The 26916-nt window shown below is 44.7% G+C and overlaps 1 protein-coding gene across 1 annotated transcript; it reads left to right on the top strand.

The window, feature by feature from the left end:
• Positions 1-729: 729 nt before the first annotated feature.
• PRPF6 (pre-mRNA processing factor 6) lies at positions 730-25300 on the top strand. Its single transcript, XM_017833244.1, has 21 exons — positions 730-882; positions 1661-1829; positions 3178-3296; positions 3794-3872; positions 4512-4688; positions 5506-5661; positions 6115-6209; positions 6939-7095; positions 7306-7468; positions 10260-10378; positions 11047-11265; positions 12556-12678; positions 13522-13643; positions 14773-14911; positions 16074-16193; positions 17452-17628; positions 18422-18555; positions 18924-19015; positions 21037-21151; positions 23157-23283; positions 24045-25300. The coding sequence occupies exons 1-21, from the start codon at positions 812-814 to the stop codon at positions 24195-24197; spliced, it is 2826 nt and encodes a 941-aa protein (XP_017688733.1). The 5' UTR covers positions 730-811; the 3' UTR covers positions 24198-25300.
• Positions 25301-26916: the final 1616 nt, after the last annotated feature.

The following is a 26916-nucleotide window of genomic DNA, read 5'->3' as shown; positions in this document are numbered from 1 at the left end:
TGGCACCAGCTGTGGGTGGGCAGGAGAAACCTGCCCAGTGCTCTATCTGGGGAAACCAAGGCAGGAGCTCCTGGGACAGGCTCAGGTCCCTTGGAAAGATGGATGAGCAGAGGTGGTCAATCCATGCACCCCAAGGGGCTGGACCCATGCTCCCTGTCCCCTTGGGACACCTCGGTCCTTTGGCACTGCCGTCCCTGCTGTCACCACACAGAAAAGACAAGGGTGAGAGACTCCAGGCTGGTGAAGGAATGAGCAGAAAACCTGCTCCTGCTCCCAGAGATAATTTTTCTTGGGAAGGAAGGGAAGCAGAGGGAGGGGGGAAGGGAAGCTCACAAGTTCCACGATAGCACAGCTTCAGCATCCTCACCCTCAGCCCCATCATTCCAATCACCTTCATCACCTTCATACACACCATTCCCATCCACACCATCCTAATATCCACCTTTCCCAATATCCCCATCCTTATCCTCCCCGTCTCCACCATCCCCATCATTCACATCCCCATCCTTATCATTCCTACCCCCATCATTCCCATAATTCCCAATATCCCCATCCTTATCATGCCCATCTTCACCATCCCCATCATTCCCATCCCGCAACATTCCCATCATTGCCACCATCCTCACCAAGGCTCGGGACCGCCGGGGCGCCAGGGGGCGCGCTGCTCCTCGGCGGGAGCGGAAGTGCCGCTCTGCCCTCGCGGGCGGCCCCGCCTGCTCCCGCCGCCGCTTCCGCCGCCACCGCCGCCGCCTCCCGGTCGCCTCCGTCCGCCGCGTTCCGCTCCCGCCTCGTCGCCACCGGCACCGGCACCATGAACAAGAAGAAGAAGCCGTTCCTGGGCATGCCCGCGCCCCTGGGCTACGTGCCGGGGCTGGGCCGTGGGTGAGACGCCGCCCGGGCCCGACCTGGGCCTTCCCCGACCCTGTCCCCCGACGCCTGTCTGGGTGTCCTCGTCCCTTCCCCGCCCGTCCCCGTCCCCTCTTTAGCTGGGCGGGTTTGTGTTTAAAAGCGAGCCCGGCCCCGGGGATGAGGCCCCGGGTGCTCCAAACGCCACTGCTGGGAAGGGTTTGTGTCCCTCCCTATTCTGTGCCCGTGGGGCCCTCTGAAACACTATCAGACGGGGGGTGTCTGTGCAGGGAGCATTGAGGAGGGTTTGATGGGGGTTGGGGCCGCCTTTGGTGGGGCTGGGGTGTCCTTTGGTGGGGGTGAGTTGTGTTTGTGTCCCCCGATTTGTTTGTGCCCTCACCTGGGGAGGTCCTGCCGGCTGTGCCCGGGAGCTGCTGCCAGGCGAGTGTGGGGTTTCAGAGGAGCCCCAGTGGCCCCATCCCTGCACCCAGACCCTCCTGTAGTGCCTGGCAGCCTGCAGGGCCAGCTGCTCACCGTGTTTAACACAGCTTAGGAAGGAAGCCTCGTCTGGGTGCAGGATGGCAGAGCAGTGAGCCAAGTGGTTGCAGAGTCCTTGTGGATGAAGTTCTCCCTGTAAAAGGTTGCCCAGAGGAGCTGTGGCTGCCCCATCCCTGGAAGTGTCCAAGGCTGGGTTGAACTGGGCTTGGAGCAACCTGGTCTAGTGGAAGGTGTCCCTGCCCATGGCAGGGGGTGAGCTTTGAGGTCCTTTCCAACCCGAACCGCTCCATGATCCTAAGGACATTTTTCCCCCCAGAGCCACGGGTTTCACCACCCGCTCCGACATTGGCCCTGCCCGCGATGCCAACGACCCCGTGGACGACCGGCACGCGCCGCCCGGGAAGAGGACGGTGGGGGACCAGATGAAGAAGAACCAGACTGCTGATGACGACGATGAGGACCTGAACGACACCAACTACGATGAGGTGACGAGCTTTGCATCAGCCTGCACGTGTTTTTCCCCAAGTGCAAGAGGAGTCCCCTGAGCTCCCTGCCCTTGGCTGAGCCTCCAAGGCCAGAATTTCCTGTAGTTTGCAGCCAGCATTTCCTTTTTTTCTTATGGGTTTATTGAGACCTAACAGTGCACACAGTGTTGTGGTGCTTACAGGGTTTTGTTGTGGCCTTGCTCCATGTATTGGGGTCTAATTATCTATACAGATAGATAATTTTCTATATAGTTTATAGAATTACATATATTATGTATGATATATATAAAAAATATATAATACATATATTATATATAAATAAACATACATTATATATATAAAATATATAACCTACATATAAATATATACTATATAATATATAACATAATAATATGTATATTATATTATATATATATTTTATATTTATCTTATTAATCTAATCCATACAGATTTTTAATTATCTATACAGATAAAAATTTTCTATATAATTTATACAATTATATATTTTATATATTATATATATATTTTATATATTATATTAATTTTCTGTATAATTTACATTTATTTTATTAATCTAATTATCTATACAGATAAAAATTTTCTATATAATTTATACAATTATTTATTTTATATATAAAATATATATGTAATTTATATGTTATATATTATATTAATTTTCTGTATAATTTACATTTATTTTATTAATCTGATTATCTTTACAGATTTTAATTATCTATACAGAGCCCTGAGAATCTTGGGAAAAGGCCCATAAATAAAAATTAGTTTAAGTATTTTAGGTGATGTATTTTTTGAAATCTAAGCTTTTATGCCTTGACAAGGTTGGACTTTGATGATCTTGGAGGTCCTTTTCAACCTAAAGGATTCTGTGACGTTTATTTGTCCTCATGTGGCCTGTGTAGTCTTCCTGTGTTTAGATCCCTCTTTGCTTAGTTGAATGTTGTGATATTCTTTCTGTTTGCTTTCGCTGGTTTAGAAAGAAAAAGTGGTTAATGGAAGAAAATGACTTTTCTATCCTGGGATCTCATTTATTGCTTAATAGAAGCAATTTTGAAGGAGAAGCTGTTTTGAAAGAGTAGCAATTTTGAAAGAGAAGCAATTTTGAAGCAGTTTTGCTTCAAATGGTGTGGGAGAATAAACACTTGGGATGGTAGAAGAAAGCTGCTTTTATTTAGGGCTGTGTTAGTCTGATGCAACATTGTCAGAAATAGCCTGCTCGTGCAGTTCCGGTGCTCTGGGCGACTGGTGGGCAGTAGCAGGAACATAACAGGAGCTTTAAAATGCCTTTTTTTCCTGGTTTCTCTCTCTCTCTTTCTCTCCAAATTCACAGTTCAATGGCTATGCTGGGAGCCTGTTCTCAAGTGGTCCCTATGAAAAAGATGATGAGGAAGCAGATGCTATTTATGCAGCTTTGGATAAGAGGATGGATGAACGCAGGAAAGAGAGAAGGTAGGATAAGCTACAGCACTGGGATGAGGTGTTTTCTGGTTAATTAAGGCTATTTTGCACCAGCTGCTTTGAGAGTGGATGTGGTTGAGTTACTTCACTGTAGTTAATTAAGTCTCTGTAGTTCATTAAGATGGTGTGGGGAAATGCTGACTGACTGGTTTTGACACGTCATGAGCTGCACAGTGCACTGGACATTGTTAAAAGAGTCCTGTAATGCCCTGTAAACAGTGGGTGTTACTTGTAAAACTCACTACCTGGTCTACAGGTAAGAGGAGATTAAAGACTGAAGTTCCCTTGATTGGAGATGTCTGTTTTTACACTTTAATATTATCTGATTTGATAAGGCATCTGTCATAATGTTGATAATCACAGCTTGGAAAAAATGCCCTTTTTATACCTTAACTCTGATCAAACACATTTTTCTGTATTAGCAGCACTTTGATTAAAGACTTGCCAAGTGTTACTTTGAGCATAACCTCAGTTCTCCTTTTCCTAAGGGAACAACGAGAAAAAGAGGAAATAGAGAAATACCGTATGGAACGACCCAAAATTCAGCAGCAGTTCTCAGACTTGAAAGTAAGGACAAGAAATGTCTGAAATGGGACTTTTTATGAGATATGAGAGGTGGCTCTATGTTCCTTTGTGTGTATGTGTGTTTCTTTGCTCAGATCTTGTGTGTTGGCAAACAAGTACTTTGTTGTTCTCCAGACTAGAATTAATTTGTGTTGGAATTCATCCTGTTCTTGTGGATACACAAGGTAGTGAAATTCCTACAAATTTTGATACTAGGCTTTTGTTTTGTGCTTTATTGAAGATGTTACACTTCTGTTTTGGGGGGACTAATAACTTCTTGGCATTGGGGAAGTCACTGAGCAGGATCTCCTGCCTCTAAATCTGCTTTTAAATAAAATGTATTGTTTAAGCTGCTGTCTGATGATTAGTAATAAGCCATTCAATGCTGCAGGCATTAGGATTAATCTGAATGCTTGTAGCACTGAATTTAATAACAAAATTGATTTGGAATCTCGGTCTGGACTAAAACCAAATTCTAATTAAAGGCATCTAATTCTTTTGTACATTGGATTAGGAAAAAATCTGACCTTTAAGTCTTTAATTGATCTTGAGTTATTTCAAGAATATAAATCTATTAAGGAGTTAGAGCAGTTAAAAAGAAATTTCTACAGCAAATACTGACGACAACTCCTGTTTGAACAGCGGAAGTTAGCAGAGGTTACAGAAGAGGAGTGGCTGAGTATTCCAGAGGTGGGAGACGCCAGGAACAAGCGTCAGAGGAATCCCCGTTATGAGAAGCTGACTCCTGTCCCTGACAGCTTCTTTGCAAAGCATTTACAGTCAGGGGAGAATCACACTACTGTGGACCCACGTCAGACAGTGAGTACACAGCAAACCTGAGGCAGCCATGGTCAAACTTTAAGTTAGAGATGAGGGTTAAACTGGGAGTTGGAAAAAAAAAGCTACTTGACCAAAAAACTTGGTGTGGTTTGTGAGTCTGTCAAAGGAATTCTGGATGTTAAACTCCTGTGCTTGCTGGAGCCTTTCAGTGCACACTCATTGCCAGAGAAAATGTGAGGATAAGCAGGGAGAGCCTAATTTTTGGGCTAAAAATGAAACGTTTAAAAGAAAGTGTTCATTTTCTTTTCCTCTGGCTGTAAAATGGTGATAGGGAGTTTTGGTGAGCATAACCAGCATCTGTTTCTGTTACATCAACATCTTGCAAAAATGGAACAGAAAATAAAGCTTGGTTTCACCTAATGGTTTGCTCACCCCTGGAGCAGTTGTGTCAAAAATTATTTGCTGTGCAAAATAATTGAATTACTTGAAAATTAATTAATTTAGCATGTTGCTCCTGTGGTCATAGAGTTACAGGAGCAGCTGACTGGCCCTGGACTGGTTCCCTGGTCTCCGTGGGATATTCTTGTTTAAATGTGCCAGGTTTAGATGCCCGTGCTTGAATTTTTCAATTTATTGTTGCTTATTTCACTGACTTGACTAAACTTGAGTACCTACAGATTTGCAAATCCTATATGAGAAATGTTTTGTGATCTAGGGAAGCGATTTCAGAACTACTTGTGTGGATTTGGCATCTCTGTCCTGCAGCTGTTGGGGAAGAGCAGTTCAGTCAATAGCCTGAATTATTTTTGAAATCTCAAAGATGTTTTAGGAATGAATTTCTCACTCTTGTTTTTAGCAATTTGGAGGATTGAATACTCCATATCCAGGGGGTCTGAATACTCCATACCCAGGAGGAATGACACCAGGCTTAATGACACCTGGGACAGGTGAACTGGATATGAGGAAGATTGGCCAAGCCAGAAACACCTTGATGGATATGAGGCTAAGCCAGGTAAGGATGTGGGAAGGTAGGATCTGTTATAGCTGGAATTGATGTTGTGCTGCTATTTAAGCCCTGGTTTTAGAAGACCCAAGAACAGCTGACCTGTGAAATAATTTTGTATGTCTTCTCCCCAAATCTCATGCCTTCAACACAAATAGAATTTCCTTAGAAATAACAGTTTGTCCCTGGAATTCTTGGTCATTATGGGAGAACAGACTGCCTGGTTATACCAGAGGTGGACTTAAAGCAAACAGCACAGGTGGTGTTACCAAGGAAGCACCTCCTCCGTCCTGTATAGGGATGCAGGACAAGCTGCTGAAAAATGTTACTCTTAAATTGCTGAATCCTGTTTTTTTTCATTTCCCATCTAAATGTGGTTTATATTAAATAGAAGGGCTTTCCAGTGTTTAGTGTGTGGGGCTGTGAGTGGTCATTTCAGTAGCTCTGACTTGACTTTGCCAGGTGTCGGACTCTGTGAGTGGCCAGACTGTAGTGGATCCAAAAGGATATTTGACAGACTTGAATTCGATGATTCCCACGCACGGAGGAGATATCAAGTAAGTTTAAGAAGGATTAACAGATTTATCCTCTTAGTAGTGGCAGTGATCCTGCATATAAATGGGAATCTATCTGAGCGGGTGCTTTCAGCTGGCATTTAATTTGTAAGAGATACCAGGTGAGTTTTTGAGGGTGAATTCTTTTAACATGAGATCTGGTATAGTCTTTAAGCTGAGGTGTTTAGCATCTGACCTGGATGCATCAATTGTGGGGATTGTTTCCATTCTATCCCTGTTTCCATGCCAGAATAATGGCAGTGTGTGGCTGCCTGCCAGCCAGGAAATAACCTGGTTAATTGTACCTGTGTGCTGCCTAATTTAGGCTTCATTGACAACCTCTGAAAACCTCTTTAACCTGAAGTTTGACATGTGTTTCATAAAGAATTGCCATTTAAGTCAAAAGTGATATGTGCAAACGCTGATCCTAATTCTTGACTTACATCAACACTTGGGCTCATCAGCTTCCAACTGCAAGTGCCCAGCTGTAATTCCCAAAAATCTTGTTTAAGTACTTAACTGGTTGTCACTGATCTCTCTGTGTTAATGTGTGTCTGTAAGCTTGTTTTGGTAGAATGTAGTTTGTGTCACCAGTGTGGAAACATCTGAGGTCCCAGTTACTGTGCGCATGAGCGTGGCTGTGAAGAACTGGCTGGAAAGCACTTACTGGTTCAGGAGAATTGTTTGATGGTGTGCTGAAGATTTTCCTTCCTGTCTTTCCTCCTCCTTTAGTGATATCAAGAAAGCCCGTTTGCTCCTGAAATCTGTCCGAGAGACCAATCCTCATCACCCACCAGCCTGGATAGCATCGGCCCGGCTGGAGGAGGTCACTGGCAAACTCCAGGTGGCTCGAAACCTCATCATGAAAGGAACAGAGATGTGCCCCAAGGTCAGAATCGCTTTGCTTCCCTGCTGTTCCTGGCAGGATAGTAGGAAAAGGTTGTGGTTAATGAGCAGCAGAACCTCTGTTAAGCTTGATTCAGGCTGTGTCTGACACAGCTTCGCTGTCTGCAGTGTTACAAAACACCTGTTTAGCCAGAAGCTTTGATTTTATATTCTTGTTCTGATGTAAAGGAACATTGGTGGTTTTTCCTGACAGAGTGAAGACGTTTGGTTAGAAGCTGCTCGGCTTCAGCCTGGGGATACAGCCAAGGCTGTTGTGGCCCAGGCTGTCCGTCACCTTCCACAATCTGTCCGGATCTATATCAGAGCAGCAGAGCTGGAGACAGATATCCGTGCCAAGAAACGTGTCCTTAGGAAAGGTGAGAGCTCCTGCGGGGTCAGGGAATGAAGCCTGAGCACTGCACTGTTTGTATTGCATTGTAAGTTGTTCAAGATGTGTCCATAAGTGTAAGTGCTTTTTTTGCTTCCTTGGGGGAAATACAGTTGCTAATGTGTGCCTTAATGGTGGAACTTCCTGCTATTGAGTTAGAGCAGAGGGTTGTAAAACATCCTTCAGCAAAAAGCTGTTGTTACTGAACAGTTCCAAAATGACATTTCACGCACCAAAACCAATTCCAGCTTGATCAAACTTAGAGAAGTAGATGAAAGCAATTCAAAAACGATGCTCTAGGGGAAAAAAGGGTATTTTAGCTGTCACCTTGTGATACTTTTTGGAAAAGATATGGACTATGAGTTCCAACTTGCTTGTAGCCTGTTAGAGACCACAGTGGTTCCTGCTGGACGAGCTTTAGAGGCCTTGGGGTTCTTGCATTGCTGAGCCTGGTGGTCTGGGGGCTTTGTTCTGTGTTCCTGAGTAACAGCCTTTCTCTATGGTGCTTACCTGAAACCTTACATCTTCTCTTGCATTGCACTTGGAGGTTTTCTTCTTTCATAGAATTCTTTTAACAGCAGTTTATTTTGTCCTGAACCCGTATCTTCCTCACGGGTTTATAGTATGAGTTCTTTGATTACTTGAAGTAGCTCGTATCAATAGGGATTAGATCTTTCTTGACTATTGAATTGTATCAATTGCGTCTCCTGACTTTAATCTAGACAGGGAAGAGGGTCTGGATTTAATGCATTCACTAAACCATTGTGAAGCAGTCAGTGTTGAATGGCTTGGTTTCAAAGGAATCAACTGCACACCTCTGGTGAAATGACATCTTAGTACATGTGGACTAAAGGTACTTCAAGGTTCCTGGGTTTGAAGTTGCAAGAGTTCAGATATTGACTGTTCAGTATCTTCTTGAATTTCCATTGGCTCAGCAGTGCAATGTGCTGTGAAGTGCCACTCCTCTGATACTGTGTGTCCTTCTCAGGAACAATCATAAGTGCTGACAGAAAAACACTTTCACAGGAGCAGAAATAGACCTGTGAGTCCAGCTGAGGTATGGGAGAATCTTGTGTGAGAGCAGTGACTTGCCCACTAAGTACCGAGCTTTGCTTCAGACATGGTATTTGCAAGGAGAAAAACATCTTGCTTCAGTTTTTGGAGCCACCTACTTAATCTCTGCTAAAAGCTGTTAGTGGAATGGAACAGGATTTATCATTCTCTTCCCAGTTTCTGCTTGTTAACAGCTTCACAGTGCTCTTCTGCTGCCTAGGGAACATCAGTAATATGGTGCTTGGAGCTGTTTGTATATTCAGCCTTAAATGAGTGGCAGTATAACCCGTTATTTCTTCTAAAACAAAAAGGCCTGACTGCCAGATAATGTCACTGAAGTGTGACCTTTCATAACTCGTTTCTCCTTTCTACTGGCTCTGTGCATTCCTGCCATCCAGCAGAACCTCTGGAGTTTTTAAAGCCTCAGACTGACTGGGGAGCCTGCAAGCTGAGTGGTTCAAATGCATCTTGAGGTCTAAAAATCGAATGCTGTATTTATGAAAACATTTCCTGTCCTGCAGAGTGATGCTTTCAGCTCTTGGAAGCTGACATTATTCACTTAACTTCTTCGGGAAAATCTCCCGCTGCTGCAGACTCTGAGACAAATGGTTAATGCCCGAATCCTCGGTGCACACTGCTTGTAAATCTGTTTGTGTAGAGCTGGGATGTGCTCTGAGCGGAGGCTCAGCAGTGTGCCTCTGCCTTTGCAGCAATGCTTCAAGGAACAGCCTTGCCTAGGAGCCCAGCTAGTTTCAAAGTAGATTTAGATGCCTTTTCCCACCCGTTTTTGTGTCCCTGTGATTGTGCTTTATTGAAGGAGGATGTGCTCAGCCCTCTGTTGCTATGGCACGCTTGTGTATAGTCACCATGGAAGCAGGGAAACTAATGCTGCAATGCAGCTGATACCAGTGGTCTGGGGTGCAAACTGTAGTGACAAAAGGCTAAAAAACCATTTAGTTTCTCAATCTCTCTTTAAGATATGAGAGTGGAAAGGGATGGGCTGAGTGAAGTCGTTGTTTAATGTCTCAGACAGCACATGCAGGACAGGCTGCAGAGAATGCAGTTCTACCAGCAGTAGCTAACTCTTGGACAAGATTAAGGAAGCCTCAAAGAATCCTAATTAAATGAAGTCCATATTGGATTACTGGAAGCACACTTTGTACTCATGGCTTAGGGTGTTAGTGTCAGCAATACCTCTTAGTTTTTATGCATCCCTGTTTTATTTTTGCAGCAGGAACCTGAGCTGGGGTCCATTAAGCTGCCAGGAGATGCCTACAGAAAAACTGAATTGTGAGGGGACAATTTCAACATCTAAGAAATGAGATTGTGGTGTTACTTAGTGTTGAAGGTGCTCCTTTTTTATAGAGGCAGAGCCAGCATGTTAAGCTGCCTGATTTTGAAGATCCTCATATGCTCATTTGCTGGAGCTGGAGGCTTTGTTCAGCCAGGTGTTTTACTGAGGAGGATGCAATTACAGCTTATGCAGCGAAAAAGCCCTTGGCTTTCCAAAACCTGTTTCCAATTAAAATGATTAAGTGTTTTATTTTCTGTTTTTTAAATTCTCATTGTGGAAGCAAGAGCCAATATAAGCAAAGTTCCTTCCCTTCTCTCTTTCAGGAAATTTCATCTGCAATAGGACAAATCCTTTAGTATATCATCTTTAAAAAATACAGCTCTCTTTGATAAACTACTTTATCGTGACTGACATAATTGTTTTGCCTCTCTAGCCCTTGAGCATGTTCCAAATTCGGTGCGTTTGTGGAAAGCAGCCGTGGAGCTGGAGGAGCCTGAGGATGCCAGGATCATGCTGAGCCGGGCTGTGGAGTGCTGTCCAACCAGTGTTGAAGTGAGTTTAAAAAAAAGTGAAATAAAGAACCCCCTACACACCACTTGGGGCTGGCAGTAGAGCTTTGCAAACAAAAGGCAGGGTGAGGTGCAATGTTTCTCCACACAAGGTTTTCTACCACACGCTTCACGCCGCGGCGGGAAGGATGTGATGAGTAGTGGACTGTGCTTTTTTTCTCCAGAGTTAATTGTCTGGTGGTCATTACATGGCTCATTTTCCTGTGTAATTGTTAGGTTAGTCAAGGCAGTGCACAGCTGTGCCTGCTGTAGGCACTGAGCCATGTTCACATTCGTGTGTGGTGCCTCGACAGTTGCGAAAACACGCGAACACGTAGCCTGGGGAATCTAAAAGTTGCTCGTTTCTGAAATGCTGAACCAGGGTGTTAAATTCAGCTGTTTGAGAGGTGATGTGAACAGAATATAGGAGCGCAGCAGCCCAGCAGTTGGAGATGACATCTAGAGGTGATGAGGACTGAGCTTTGAGAGCAGCAGTAGCCTGTTTCTACTGTCCTCCATTGGTATTCCGCAGCCTGCTTGTAGTACTTGAGGATCGTTGCCAACCAGTAGCAAACAGCGTGAAGCTGCTTATCTCTGTGGGCCGACGCTGCCATACGGCAGCCTTGTCATCTCCTTGTTCTCATCTCAAGTACATCTTTTGTTGCTCTGCAGCTGTGGCTCGCGCTGGCAAGACTGGAGACATATGAGAATGCTCGTAAAGTCCTTAACAAAGCCCGGGAGAATATTCCGACGGATCGTCACATCTGGATTACTGCTGCCAAACTGGAGGAAGCCAATGGAAACACCCAGATGGTGGAGAAAATCATTGACAGAGCCATCACATCTCTTAGGGCTAATGGTGTGGAAATCAACAGGGAGCAGTGGATACAGGTATGTGCTTGGTCTTGAAGGCCCATGGGAGCCCTTCAGGTTCTGTTTTGAAGGCTGCTGATGGTGGGTGTTGTGGGGCAGAGTAGTTTTGCACCTGGCTTATCAGTGGAGTTCCCTGTGAAGATACAAGAGATGAGACTAGGAAGCTGTGTAGGGTCAAGGCCATAAGTGATACCCTGGAGTAACACCATATGTGTTTTGTTGAAAAATGTCTGGTTTACTTCTGTCTTGGAAGATAAGCAGCTTCAAGTTGAAGCAGCTGCTGCCTTAAGTAGGACAGAGGCTTAAAGCCTCCAGTAAAGGATTTAGGTATCTTTTGCATATGTCTCTTTTGGCTTAAAAGGTATTTGTTTGCCCCAGAAGTCTTTGTCAGATAGTGTTGTGAGAAGTCAATACAAATGCTACATTTGCAGCATGTAGGAAATACTCTCTTAGTCCTGTACTGAACCTCTTTTCTCCTATGTCCCTTAAGTCTTTAAAGAAATTTCCTACTAAGATCACTTACAGTGGGTCAAGGCAGCAAAATCTTCTTGGCACACTGCTTAGGAGCATTGATAATGATATTATTAGAAGAATTCTAACTTTCTTTACAGCAGTAAAATAAAGGTTAATTTCAACTTCTCTGTAAAAAAACCCACCAGCACATCGTTGTCTTCTCGAGTTCCTTCTCAGTACTAGAACTGTTCCATTTTTGTTATCTGATCAGAGGTCTTTCCAACAAGTTTAAGCAAGACATGCTTGGCTTTCTGAAAGCTTTGTGTGTCAGGAAACTCCACTTTCTTATACATGCTGTGTTGAGAGAGCCTTTGCACCTTTGATTTAACAGTGGTTGAGGGGCTATTCATTTAAATTCACTTACTGCTTAGCCCATATTGAAGCTTAACAGTTATCTCAAAGCTGCAAGAAGGTCAGTAGTTTTGATGTTAAAATACTTCCTTGTGAAATTTTTGCACTCTTTTATTGGCCAGGTCCCTGCTTGGCTCAGCGCAGGGTTGTGGAGCTGTAAGAAGAGACTTTTGGGGCTGGAAAGGTCACACATTGTCACACTTATTCCTTTTCAGTGGATGCAGTTGATGTGTTCTGTTTCTTAACCAACTCCTGAATGACTCTGTGTACAACTCCAGCACCTTCCTCGTGGGTGCAGGCTCCTACTTAGTGTCCAGATGTGTTTGAGTAACAAGATATTTGTGCTGTGGCCCCGACCCACGATGTCTTCATGTTTGCAACTGAGGAGTTGCCACTGCAGAATTTAACTTCTTATGCTGAGCAGGGTTTTACTCTTGTTTCTAGGATGCTGAGGAATGTGATAAAGCTGGGAGTGTGGCCACGTGCCAGGCGATCATGCGAGCTGTGATCGGGATCGGGATTGAGGAAGAAGATCGGAAACATACCTGGATGGAAGACGCAGACAGTGTATGTCCAGCTGTGGTGCTGGTTTTTGTTGCTTTTGTCTGTTTTGTTGTGGGGTTTGTGTTTTTTAATTAGAGGAAATTGAACTGGACCCTGGGAAATGGCTTTTCCAGTGAAAGTGGATGTGATTCCCACACCACCTGCCTGCCTTTGGCCACTTTGTGCCTCAGGAAATTATTGGATTATAGAGCTTTATTCAGATTTGAATTTTTACTAACCAAAAAGTTGACATTCAGATAGATTGTTTACTGGTTTTGGTGTGGATTTCTTTTATGGGTGTCTGACATCAACAGAGATTGAGGTCTGAGTAAAGGAGCTGGGAGCTGAGATTGAGACCTAAACACTGTAGCTCAAGAGTTAATGTAAGACTGGGAGTGGGTAAAACTTTTACCAGGCTTTCTTTGCTTTAGGGGAATAGTTTGAACATGTGCTAAAAACTAAATCATATTTCAGCATGAGAAATGTCCAACTTCACTGGCCTTGAATTGGGCTCCGAGCAGTGGGGGGCACATTCTGTGGTGCTTAGGGTTTTGCCTGTGAAATAACAAAATGAAGTGCAAACATGAGAGCCTTTCCAATGCCTTACTAATGTTTCAAGCTGGCCTGTGTGTGTCAGTCCCACTGAAAGGCCGGGGATACTTGTGCTCTGTAGAGGGATGCTCGGAAATTCCTTCCCTGCTTCCTTTTAAAAAGCTGATAGTAAGTGTTCTGTTCTCTATAATGCCCCAATTCATGGATTACACCGAGTTAGTGAGTTCTGTGTTGAATTATGCATGTGTAATTCCTTCTTGCTCTCGATTCCACTGCACCCCTAAGCTGACTTAGTTCTGATGTGTTTCCCTTTAGTGTGTTGCTCATAATGCCCTGGAGTGTGCCCGAGCAATTTATGCTTATGCCTTGCAAGTTTTCCCGAGCAAGAAGAGTGTGTGGCTGCGAGCAGCTTACTTTGAGAAGAACCATGGAACCAGGTACGTGTGCTGCATAATCCCTGCGTGGAGGGGTTCATCCTTGTGACAGGGTGAGAGGCTGGGGAGGAAGGGAGGCGACAAGATGATCCCTGAAGTGCTGTCTTGCACGAATTAGTGCAGCTGGTGGAAACTTGCTGATGTTGTTTGCAGGTCCGACCTCCTTTGTTATTGTTGTGCTCAGAACATCATTAGGTTTTATGAAGTCATAAAATGGGTTTTGGCAATAGGGATTACTTGGTAAAAATAGCTCTGAATAGGCAAGGTAGGAACAGTCATCTTTGAGAAGGCTTTTCTGGAAAAGTATGGGGATACAAATCACCTAAAATGTGTTTTATTTAATTTTCATAGATAAACTGCTTCATTGCTGAAGTTGTCCAAGCATCTCTGGCATTTTCTGATTAAACATACTGTGAATGTGTATCACATCCTGAATTAAGATTGATGTTACACTGTCACAGCTCAGGCTCTTTTCAAAGTTTATTCATAAAGCTTTACATGTCAGAAGCTTTCTGCCCAAAGTTTAGAAGAAAGCAAACAATCTCTGCAGTAGGCCACTTATACATGTGGAATCATCCTTATTAAAGCCAACAAGGCTGTAGTGTGGAAGTGACTGCAGATGCTGAATTCTGCCTCATTCAAGCCTTTTTTTAGTTGGGAACAAACACACCTTTGCTTTTGATGTTGTTCTCCCATGTTTCCCAGTGGTGGCTGGCTTTTAAGCCCCATGTTCTACCTGTAAAGTATATTTTCCAGAGGAGAAAAAAATAAATTCAGTAAGATCAGGCCAGCTTCATCTAATAACTCTGAAAAACTTCCTGTCTCTGTTTCTACTAAGGTTTGTTAAACAGAATGGCTCTTTCCAAGAGAAAGGAGCAGTTTGTGTGAGGGCTCTTTCCACAGACTCTGTCAGGCAAAGGTGTCTGAACAATGAGCCGTTTGTGGAGTGCTGATTTCAGAACCCTTGTGAAAAAAGACCCCACCCTTTCCTTGTTATGAAACAACTTATCAAGGTTTACAGCGTTGGACTTTGCAACAATATTTATAACACTGAGTGATAGTGAAATTGGTGTGCAAGATCTCGCCTTTGGCAGTACCTGGAGGGATTGTAACTTGCTCTTTCTTGTCTCAGGGAATCCTTGGAGGCTCTTTTGCAGAGGGCTGTTGCTCACTGTCCCAAAGCAGAAGTGCTGTGGCTCATGGGAGCCAAATCCAAGTGGCTGGCGGGAGATGTGCCAGCAGCCAGAAGCATTTTGGCCCTGGCTTTCCAGGTGGGTCTGTTAGATGTGTCAGATGGTGTTAAGTGTGACAGGTAAAGAATACAGAGGAGGCTTTTTCTGTCAACACCTGATTCCTGCTGCCTTTCAAAATGGTGGAGACTTCTGCTGTTCTTTGTTTGTGTGACAAAATGTTCTCCTGTAAAATAGCAGCAAGCTGGAAGACTGTGTTCCTGCTCTTTCAGTAGTACCACACCAGGTTCTGGAGTTGGAACAGGTTGCCCAGAGAAGTTGTGACTGCCCCATTCCTGGAGGTGTTCAAGGCCAGGTTGGATGGGAGCTCTGAGCAGCCTGACCTAGTGAGTGGCATCCCTGCCCATGGCAGAGGGGTTGGCATGAGATGATCTTCAAGGTCTCTTTCAACTCACACCATTTTATGATTATATGAGTTTGCAAACCATCAGTTTTACTACCATGGCTCCCACCAACCCCACTCATGGATCAGAATCCCTTTCTCTTGGGTCACCTCAGGGAAAGGATTGGGTCTGCCCTAATTAATGAGGTCACTGTATTACTTTTGGTTTAGACCACTAATCCAATGCAAAATGAAGGGAATTGCCTGCTCGGTGCTGTAAGAAAGATAGGCAGAGTAGTTCTAGTACTGAGAGTTAGGCTTAGAATCTAAGAGATAGCAAAAAAAAAATGACAGGTCTTGAGATGGAAGGTAAAAGATATTTAGTTCCTGAATTTGGTCTTGGTGCTCTTTGTTACCATCCTGAAAAGTTCTTGACATGGATGCCACTGAAATGACTTTTATTGGAGGAGCTTTCACAGACCTCAGTGGGGAATTCAAGCTGCATTTTTTTTTGCTTGGGGTAATAAAATGAGGGTCTCATTGTGGCAGACCCTGTGATGTTTTCAGTGTTTAAACTGGAAGTTCAGAAGATCAAGCATTAATTCTTTTCAACAACTGAGAAGCATCCAGCTTCCAAACTGGCATACATCTTTGTGTTGCCCATCTGTTTTGGAGAATTTCTATAAACTTCAAAGGTCAAAGAAGACTGGGAGGAGCTTGAACTGAAAAAAAAAAAAAAATTAAAAAATCCTACTGTGGATTGACAAAGCTCTGATTTCAATTTTAATCTGGATCAAACGAAGGATTAAATCTGCTGTTGATTCACTGTGTGCATTTGTCTGTCATTTTGTGTTCTTGCAGGCCAACCCCAACAGCGAGGAGATCTGGCTCGCTGCCGTGAAGCTCGAGTCGGAGAACAATGAGTATGAAAGAGCGAGGAGGCTGCTGGCAAAAGCTCGCAGCAGTGCCCCCACAGCAAGGGTAAGGACATGGGGAGGGTGGAGAAGCTCAGGCCACTTGGCCACGGGGGATTTGGGACGGAAGGAGGAGTTCCTTCAGTTCTGTGGCCTTAGGGACTGACCATGTGGCTCCCTGCCACTGCCTTCTGGGCCGTGTGGCCGCTTCGCCGAGCACTTCTCCGGCGGATTGCAACACGCTGTCGTGGCATGATGGGAAAAAAAGGCTAGGATAAAGTGAAGGGTTTCAATTTGTTTTTTACACAAATGGCAAAAGTCAGGAAATTCCCAGTTTACAGCTGTTTGTATAATGATTGTGTTGCATAAAAGCACTCTTGGGGAAAAAAAGAGAGAGAAAATACTTTCACAGAAGACTCACTTGTGCTTGTACTAAAGTCAGCTCTGGGGTGGTTTGGTGTTTAAACCTACACTCTTGTGTTTATCTCCAGTTACCTCTGGTATGATAAACTTTGTCGATTTTCAGCTCTTCATACAAAAGCATTTTAACTTGTCCAAGTAAAAGAAAAATTAGTTTGATCTTTGTCCTCTCTTCCTCTCCCTCAGTTGGTGCTTCATCCTAGATCTTTTAAACTGTCCTCTTTTGCTCTTGTCAGCCAGGGAGCTTCTGCAGCTGGGGTAGAAGCTCTGGTCTCAGACTTCATGCCTCTCTTGCAAGGTCATGCTGGGGGCAGTTTGTGAATGGGAAGGACAGGGATCAAAGAGTAGTGAGAGCGCCTTGAGTCTATAATGCATTTCTCACAGCTGTGACTTCCCTGCACAGCCAAAAGGAAGGCTTTGCGGGCCAGAAAAATAGATGTACCAGTTTGTTATGAGCAGGACAACAGTTACAGCCTGAAGCCATAAGTATGGCCATAAGTATGGCCATAAGTATGGAATACGTGGTTTTGGTAGCTTGGATCTGAGATCAGACTGTACTGATAAATCAGGCTCAAATTTGTTAATTGGTTGTGCTCTTTGTACAAATATTATTCTTTCAACCCAAACCATTCTATGATTCTGTGATGATTCTGTGATGTTGCAAATGCCAGCTCTACGCAAATGTTGATCATACTGTTCCAACTCCTTTAATTTTTGCATTTACCTTTCTCTTTCTTATTTGTTCCCACTATTATTTAACCCTGATATTTTTATTTTTATTTTACTTCAAACTGTAGCTAATCAATAACATTCTAATGAATGTATGAAAGTGGGAACCCACTGCTTTGACAGACTAAGGGTTTTTCAGTGGCTGCTGGTGCTAAACAGCTCTGGTTTGCTCCCAGGTCTTCATGAAGTCTGTGAAGTTGGAATGGGTGCTTGGGAACATTGCTGCAGCCCAGGAGCTGTGTGAGGAAGCCCTGAAGCACTATGAGGACTTCCCCAAACTGTGGATGATGAAAGGACAAATTGAGGAACAAAAAGAGCTGGTAGAGAAAGCACGGGAGGCTTATAATCAAGGGGTAAGATGGATATTACTGCAGGTTTGCTTTGTGCTTCTGGTGTGGGGACATGTCTGTCTTTGAATCCAAATGGAGAGCCAAAGAGATGATTTCTGTTCTTTCTGTCATTGGTTAAAACAGTAAAAAAAACATAAAAATTAGGACCTTGAAATAAGCAGCAAGAATTTCTCTTATCCATTATCCATGTGCAAAATTCACTTTCTTGCTTGAGTTTGCTGTATGTCTGAGTCCTCTCAGGTAGGAAAAAAGGAAAAAAAGGCATTGCACAGTAATTCTCTAAGACCTGTAAAGACTAAAAGCAGAAGTCTTAAAAGAAAATCCTCCTCACCTGCTCTTAGATACACACAGTGAAAGGAGGTGACCTACAGAGCACTCCTGTCTCTTTTAAATGGTAATTGGTGTCCTTGGATATGAATGCTCAAAGTCAGACAACCATCAAAGTAATTTGGACACAGGTTTCTGCCAGAGTCGGTATTTTAATTACTTCCTGCACACTCTGCTGTGGTTTGGGGATGTGTGAGAGCCCTCTCTCTCCAGAAGCACAGATTTAAGGGAGGTGTGTTCTTTCTCCTGCTGCTGGGATAGCTCAGTCAGGCTTAATGTTGACTCAGTTGTTTTGGATACAGGATAAACTTGACTTCTGTGCTGTAATACTAATTGGAGAAATTTGAGTGACAACTTTGTCTCTCTTCTTCTAAACTCTCCAGGAGGACGTAGAGAGGGAATTTCTTTGCTCTAAGGGTGATAATATCCTTTTCAAATCTACTTATTACCATACTTTTTTTTTAAATAGTTGAAGAAATGCCCCCATTCCATACCCCTGTGGCTTCTGCTGTCCAGGCTGGAGGAGAAAGTTGGGCAGTTGACTAGAGCAAGAGCCATCTTGGAAAAGTCTCGCCTGAAGAATCCAAAAAATCCAGATCTCTGGTGAGTTGTGTGGAGATTAACTGAATTTGGGCTAAAAATTTAATGCAGTCTCCAGGCCAGCTATTTCACATCTGCTCAGCCATTTGAGCCTGGAAGTTTTTTTCTTTACTGATAGTTGTAGTGCACAAAGCTTGCAAACCCAGGGCTATTTCTTTTCTGTTACAGTCCCCTTTTCAGATTGTTTTTGATCTGAGCCATTATAGAATAAAAGTCACGTTTATTTTTAGATGGGAGAGGAATGGGAAGATGTCAGTCACCTACACTTATTCGGAATATGGGCAGATGTTTGCAGTTTCCAGTGACTCACAGTTTGTTTCTCCCTGGTGAATATGTTGTCATAAATATCATCAGAGTCTCTTCCCTCCCAGGTTGGAGTCTGTGCGGTTGGAGTACCGAGCTGGGCTGAAGAACATTGCAAACACTCTGATGGCCAAGGCATTGCAAGAGTGCCCCAATTCGGGTGAGCTGGATCTCATTTCTACCTTAAACATGGTTGTTTTGCCCAATTGACAGAGACACATCTTTTCCTGAGATGTCCTTTCTGGCCAGGTCTCAAAATAGAGTGTTTCAGAGAGGTGTCAGCCACCCTTCTGCAAAGGAAATGTTGAGGGTTTTTGTGAATAATCACACTTGCTTTGTGCTGTCTCACACCAGAGGGGTCACAGGTTGTGTTGTTCCATTTTTTTCTGCAGTATCCAGTGTATTATTACATCTGTGGTCCACAGTTTGTCCCCAGGTCTCCTGTGAAAGCATCTTTGGATAGGGGCTAGTTTTTCTCTGAAGCTGGTAGAAGTCTGCCAAGGTTTAAAATTAAAGAAAGACATTTGAGTGTTTGTAGTTAGGAAGTTCAGTGGAAAAGGAATGGTGTTTTCCCTGTCTCCTGGGAGTACAGCTGGCCTTAGGAGATTCCCAGTTGCCAGTTTGCCCTTGCTAGTTGCACCACTGTGAGTTTAATAACTTGTGGTGGCAGCAAATTTCAGTTGTAGTCATAATTAGGGGATCATGTACCATAAACGTTCAGTCCTGGGTTTTGATTATTTTAGCTCATGTAAGAAAAGGCTAATAGGTCATATAATGTAAGTCAGTTGGTTCTAACCAGCAGTGGAAACATTTGCCTTTTGGGGCAGGGGGAGAAGGTGCTGAATGTTTCCCTGTTTTGGGGGAGAATTGCAGGAGGACTTAATTATTTAAACATGTTGACACCTTTGGGGAGATGTCACATAACTACAAATTGTAGTAACTTACTGCAGGGCAAGCCGGCTTAGCTTGCCTTCAGGCTGGGTTTTGAAAGGTGTTTAATTGATGGCTGCCTAATCCCAGTGAAATAATAGGGAATTAAGTGACTTTTATGACATGATAAACTCATTGCGAGCTGCTCTCCATGCAAGTGGGTCACCAGAGCACCACCCAAACCCTGCTTTGTTTTGTGAATGACCTAATGCTTAATGAGTGTTTGCCACTGCAGGCTCTTTTACAGATCTTGCCTGTTGCTATGGAAATGGGCAGCAGGATCTCAGTTTTTGTTTAAAAAAATTGCTTCCAACTTTATCTTAAACCTCAACAAGAGAATTGAAGCCTGCAGGAGTTGGCTCGTTGGCCACCTGCAGACATGTAAAACAGAGGTTTGTGTCCATTGATTGCTGAATTGATTCCTCATGGCTTATGGCTGATGTGGACAGGCTGTACAAAGAGTAAAATTGAAATGTAGTGGTGTTTGTGATCCTATATCTAAAGAGCAAGAAGAGGAGAGTTCCCCTCCAGTCTGTCACTGCGGTCATCAAAGCTCATGTGTGTTCCCGTGGTGCCGTTTATGGGAAGCGAGAGCACTTTGAAAGAGTCCTGGCAGACACCAGCTCTCAGGCTTTGCTTTGAAGTGATCAGGTGTGGCTGGCTGACATGTGAAACTGCAGATTTCATGCTCCCTTGAGCATATTTCCTTCCTTGCTTTTGGGAGTGACAGGAGCTAGGGATTAAACCCACCTTTCCTGGACATACTCTGTCCTTCATCAGTGTGTGCAGAGCCAGCATCAATAAGACTGTGGTGCTGTCCAGCATCCTTGAAACTGCTCCCAAACTGTACTTTGCACCTTTTGGAACTTCTGCCACTTCAGTTTCCTGTTCAGACAGATGGATACCTTTCCCTTTGGAAACACAGGTTTGCCCTTCCTGTTCCAGAGTTTGTAGCGTCTCACACTTTTCACTCAGTGAAAAGCCTGAGCTCTGGGTTAGGCAGCGCTGGAGCTGCAGGAATTATGGCACTGAGGCCTTCAGAGCTGAAAGTCCAGCATTGTGCACGCAGGAGCTAAAAATTCAGAGTACTGAGTGAAGGGTCTTCGTGGAAAGAGGGATCTGGGATGAGGTTGGGGGTGGATAACCACCGGGGTGGGGGCCATAGTGCTGCTTGTGTTAGAGAGCACTGATGGCAGAGTGGGAAGGGTTAATCTCTAACACTAAACAATCTTTCTACTTGACTTGATTAAGGAATCCTGTGGTCAGAGGCAATTTTCCTTGAAGCGCGACCGCAACGAAAGACCAAGAGTGTGGATGCTCTCAAGAAGTGTGAACATGACCCACATGTCCTGTTGGCTGTGGCCAAGTGAGTTCCTCTGCTTGATGCAGTAAAAATATCCATGTCTGTGTGTGCCTGCATCCAGGATGAATCACTGCACTCCAGCACAGCCATGTGATCCTGGCTGCAGCAGCTCTAATAAGTCCCAAAGCAAGGAGCAGCTCTCGAGCTGTCTCCTAGTAACTGTGCAAATCTCTCCCTTGATTCCAAGCGGGGGATGTCAGCCCTGCCCTCGGGCTCTTCTGGTGGGTCTGGGACTGGCACAGACAATAATACACTCACACAGAGCTCTTTGCCAGTGCAGGGTATTGGCACCCTGCAGACTGCTTTCTTTCTGTCCCTTGAAAGGGATTTCATTGTGCTGTCAGGTGAACTAGGCTTAATTAAGTGGTTTAGGATGTGATTGAAGTATTTATGAAAATAAGGACTTTTTTTTTACTGGTTATTTTTCAAGTTTTATGTGACTGACTGTGTATTTTTCATCCTTTCTCTCTATCCTAGATTCTGTCAGGTGGTTTTTTTTTTTTAATTCTGAACTAGATTCTGTGCTGCTCCTGAATTTCTGCCATGTCAGTGTTCTTCAGTTGTGGCCCTTCCCAGAATTCAAACCACCAGCCATTCTGTAGTTTGCTTCTCTGAAATGGGAGAATGATCTACTAGGATTTGTCTTCTTGTCTAGATTGAGTTGTGAGGCTTCCTGTGATGAAAACCCACTATCAGAATTGACTTTTGCCATATCCTTTCTACTCTGATGTGTGAACAGCTCTACAGCAACCGTGATGGGAACAAACTTAACTTTTCTCTCTTTTTGAAAAGCGGAAGAGGTTAAAGCAGGAGGCATTTTGCTCAAAGTTGCCCAATTCTTTCACAACTCTATTTTATAAGCCAAAGAAAACTGTAGGATACACTCCAGTGACTGCAACACTGGGTTCTGCCAGATCCTGACAGCTGACTTGTTCAGCTTTAGCAGCAAGTGAGAAAAATGTTAACTTTTGCTTTATGGAAACTGCTCCCAGGCCCCTTCTGGTGCAACCTCAGGCAGTTTAACAGCTAATCCCAACATAAACAGCTTCCACCTCCCATCACGACTTGCCTGTAGGTACAGAGTGTCACACATCTGTGAAAAACTTTTGGTAAATATATTGCTGAAAATGGCCACTACTTGCAGGTGTTAAGCCTCTGCTATCATTGTTCGTGCTCTTTTAAATGACAGTTTATTTAACACGGAACAATCAAGAGTATTATAGGGCTTAAAAACAATCACATAAGCTGTATAATTTTATGACTGGCTAAGCTCTTTATGAGGGCTGGCTGATTTGATAAAGACCTTATAGCTCAAATGAACTCTTTAATGCAAAGGAGTGAAACCAAGAGACTCATCTGGTTCCAGTACTGGGGAGAAATTTCAGTGTTCACCCAGTGCCTGGATGAAATGGCAGCAGTGGGGCAGGTGCCAGGCTGGGGTTTGAGTGCAGAAGCTCCGTGCTTGTCTTTCCTTGGAAAGTGGGGCTGGCAAGGCAGGTCTGCTCCACTGGAGCAGGCTGTGTGGGTGTGAGCGTGTGACCACACAGCAGGCAATTACCAGCTTTCAGAAGTTATTTAATTGTTAGATGCTAAAACTGACTTGAAATGCTAAGAAATTGGAGGAGTGGGAATAGATGTAGGCATGCGATCCTGTCTTTTTCCACACGAAATCTGGAAAAGCAGAATTAAAGCCATTGAGTTAGGAAAGGTTGAGCTCAGTAATGCTTCCCCTCTCAGGAGAGTCTGTCTCTGCCCGGGGCTAAGTTATCCTCTGAGTTATTCTGCCTCACTGCTGGGCAGTGAAGAGGAAGTGCTGGTTGTTCTTTTCAGTCCTCTCATCACTTCTCAGTGGCAGGATGGCCTGCAGATGCCTAAAAATCTGCTGTTTCCTTATGGAGAGAGCAAAAAATTGGAATACTCATAGAGCCTTTAGGTTGGAGTGCTTGTGGGTTGGCATCTTCCTCTAAAGTGAGGCTCTTTGTCAACTCCCTTTTGCTTTTCCCAACAGGCTTTTCTGGAGTGAGCGTAAAATAACCAAGGCCAGAGAGTGGTTCCACCGGACAGTGAAGATCGACTCGGACCTGGGGGATGCCTGGGCATTCTTTTACAAATTTGAACTCCAGCACGGCACAGAGGTGAGTGTGTGCCTGGGAACAGGCAAGGCAGCAGCAATCCCTGTGGGTTGCCCAGCCCTGGTACTGCTTTGGTGCTGGGCTGAGCATGCTGCTGCTGCCTGCGTGGTCACAGGTGAGGCTGGCTGTCATGCCTGGTCATGAATGAGCATGAACAGGCCTGTGTGGTGGCTTTTAAAAGGTGCTGTCAGTAGCTGAGCTGTCTTTCAGACTGCTTTGCTCTCTGCAGTTGTGCTGGCTCGTGCAAAAATCTCTGAAATCAATCTTCCTCCTGTAAAACACAGCCTTGCTCGGAGGAGATTGTGCTGGAATTGTGATGCTGAGTTTGTGTAACTGGTGCTGTTTCTCCCAAGTGTCAAGTGCAGGTTGCATGTGAGCACAGCCAGAGGAACAGCCTGTTCTGATCTCTTACGGCAGTTTTTACTGCCTGATATTCCTGAAATGATGGGGGTGTTGATCTTCTGACTTCAGAGAGACCTCTCACTTGACAGAGCTCCTGCAGGCAGTAACGCACAGGAAGTTTCTGCTGCAGTTTCTCTGCTGCAGCCAAAACTTGCTCGGCTGTAACTTGGCCAGTTTGTTCAGCCAGGCAGGAGAGTTGCTACTTCTGAATTTTGACTGGGGCTTCCATATTGCCTTTGAAAATCACAGACCCCAAACCTCACCATAAGCTTTGGAAGAGTATTTGAATCAGGGAGGGCTGTTAAATTTTTGGTTCCATGCTAGAACAAACGAGGACAAACCATTGTTTCTCTTCCCTGTAGGAACAACAAGAAGAGGTGAGGAAGCGCTGTGAGAACGCCGAACCTCGCCACGGAGAGCTCTGGTGTGATGTCTCCAAGGACATAGAGAATTGGCAGAAAAAGATCGGAGAGATTCTCGTGCTTGTGGCAGCCAAGCTTAAAAATACCTTCTAGAGTGTGCTGGCCCCAGCTGCCTCAGTGGACTCTGTAGGACTTCCCTGCTTGTGGTGCGTTGGTCCTCACAGGAGCACGGATTTTGGAGAACAGGAGATGGGTGACGATACGAAGGAGCTTTCTCCCAGAAGGAACAGCTCCTTCCTTCTTTCCTCAGCATGGCCATCAGCTTCTGCAGCACATCAGAGCATTGTTGCTGGTGTCACGTAGGAGACACAAGCAGTCTTGTGAGCCTCTGTTGGCAATTCCATGTTGATTCCTGATTTCCCCCCTGCAAACACAAGCTTTAATTAGTGCTTGTATGGATTCTGGTACGTGGCAGTCCCTCTGCTCTCGGCCCTGGCATGCATTCCCTGTCCCCCTTTAGTGTTTGGCCCATCTGAGGCTGGTTCCTTGTCAGCAGATCTGGATTGTTGCTGTTGGAATACATTGAGTGTTCTTGAAGGAGATGAGTGGAGTTTGGGGACCAGCCCAGCAGCACCAGGAAGGGTCTGGGCTGGTTCCTCTTTAGCTGGTTTAGCTTGGTCTCCTCTGCTGACAAGCTGCCACACAGCTCTGAGATGTTCCTCCAAACTGAGCAGCTGGAGCATTTTGTCATATTCAAAAGCATATTTTTAGACAACTTTTCCTCAATTTTTAAATGTAAATGATAAACCTTATTCTTTTAGGTGTCTGAGTTCATTAAGCACAGTTTTAAAGTAACAAGGCAAAATCCAGCAATCCTTGAAAGCCCTTAGAAGGAAGAACCTTTATTTAGAGTCGTTGGGAGACTGTGAGCTGTTGCACAGCCTGTGGTTGAGGGGTGGGAGATGGCTCTCTTCAAGTGCAGAGGGAAAAAAGCGAACTCATTAGAGGGAAAACTTTGTGTTTGGGACCCTTTATACACTGTCTTCAATTTTCTACACTTGTGATCTGTACTATTTCTACCCCAAACCCCTGACTTTCTTGTGATCATAGAATGAGAAGCTGTATTGTCTTACACATGAGGATATAGCAGCAATATCTGGGTCTGTGGATGTGTGTTATCCCATGTATTTAGTTGGAGGAGAAACTCCCTTATTGTTGGAAAATATGTATAAAATACAGCTTGTTTTTTTTGTTTCCTTCTGTTCTCTTTGAGCGTGGTCTCGCCCTTTGACTCTGACTGGGAAGAGTGGGTCTGATAGCAGAAACCTTTGGACTTATCAGGCTCCCACCACTCTGGGAAGGTGTCTGCCTGTGGTGGCTGCACCAGGCTGGGCTACAGCCTTTTGCCAAAACGGAGATGCCCATCTCTTAACGCTGGAGCAGAAACGGTTGGTCTGGAAGCAAAAACCTGTTTTTCTTTGGGTCCATAACGGAAACTCTTGTGCTTTCTTTGGAATAGCTGGTGAAAGGGTGTAGATCACGGATGTCCTGTGGAATTGTAGTTCTCCAAAGGTGAGTGAGAGGCGGTGGGAGTTGAGAGACTCTTGCTCAGGGATTTTGTGCCATCACTGTCATCCTTCTGGTGAGTGGGATCATAGAGAGTGGAGGAGAGTTTGGGAAGGGGAACAGAGATTATGTGAGAAGGAGAAGGTATACATGGGAATGGAACGTGACTGGGCAAGGATTCAAGACTGAGGCAGAAACTGCAGGATAAAAGCAAGTTTAAGAGTAGTTTTCAATGTGTGCTGTCCTTCAACCCCTTGTGTTCCTCACGTGGCTGCTGCTCTGGGAAGGCAGTATGGCATTTTGATTCCTGGTGTAGTGTTGTGCTGGGGAAAGCTGGGTGCCTGTGGTGCATAATTCCCTCTGCCCAGCCCAACTGTTGGTTGGTGGCTGCAACATTGGGATGGGAAAGGGCAGTGGAAATGCGATGATGTGGCTTTTCTTGCTGGAGAGATTCCTTACTTGTGTTGGGAGCATCTCCCTCGAGCCAGATACCCTGTGTGTGCCCACCAAGGGGATCCACATGCTTCTCCTGCCCCTTGCTTAGGGGCCTGCACCACATCCTGTAAGGACTTGTTGGGAAAGTCTACCTAGAAGCCCTGTGATGGAGAAAATGCACAAGAAGGAACAACCTTGTCTAGGGGAAGATGTCCCTGCCCATGGCAGAGATGAGCTTTCAGGTTGTTTTGGACCAAACTGGTCTGGGATCCTGTGGCTTGCTTGGGAGTTGCTCCTTGTGGGTGGTGGGAGAAGAAATGGTTTCCTAGTGCTGTGCACACACCTCCAGGTGTGGAAACCCCAAACAAGGGGCCCTGTGCCACCTCCTTGCAGCACCAGGCTCCTTTGGCCACCTGCTCCTCCTACCTGCAGCTTCCCTTTCCCTTGGCTTACGTTCCTTAGCTTCGGGATTATGTTTTTTAGATAAACATAATCAAGATCATCAATCTTAGAGCCTTTTTATGTTTGTAGATGTCTTGGTGGTTTTTGAGTGGATTATGGCACCCATGAATTTTAGCTATTATAAAGAGCTCAATAAAGAAGTTATATGGGTCCTGTCCTGGTGGAATGCTGCTCTGCGTGGTAGGTCCCACTTCCCAGGGAGGAACGTTCCTGGCAAGCTGAGCAGAGCTGGATTATTCACCATTTGTTCTACCTCTTACTCAAACACCTGTGTTCCACACCTCAGAGGAGCTTTGTTGATGTCTGATCATTTTTTCCCCAAATCAATCAAAATTGAGTCAGGGCACTTTCTGTGTCTGGGCTGGGTGAATACAGAGGGGAAGGAGGAGAGGGGCTTTGGCTGGAAGCA

The sequence above is a fragment of the Lepidothrix coronata genome, unplaced genomic scaffold, assembly GCF_001604755.1.
Source record: "Lepidothrix coronata isolate B3197 unplaced genomic scaffold, Lepidothrix_coronata-1.0 Scaffold212, whole genome shotgun sequence".
Lineage (NCBI taxonomy): Eukaryota > Metazoa > Chordata > Aves > Passeriformes > Pipridae > Lepidothrix > Lepidothrix coronata.
The sequence above is the reverse complement of the archived record's forward strand: the minus strand, read 5'-3'. Positions and strand labels throughout refer to the sequence as shown.

What these genes read in the sequence shown, in the direction of transcription:
- PRPF6 (XM_017833244.1), top strand. Translation starts at nt 812, where the DNA reads ATGAACAAGAAGAAGAAGCCGTTCCTGGGCATGCCCGCGCCCCTGGGC. An exon ending in TGGATATGAGGCTAAGCCAG is followed by an intron (nt 5,662 to 6,114) that starts GTAAGGATGTGG and finishes TGACTTTGCCAG; the next exon opens with GTGTCGGACTCTGTGAGTGG. An exon ending in GAGAAGAACCATGGAACCAG is followed by an intron (nt 13,644 to 14,772) that starts GTACGTGTGCTG and finishes TTCTTGTCTCAG; the next exon opens with GGAATCCTTGGAGGCTCTTT.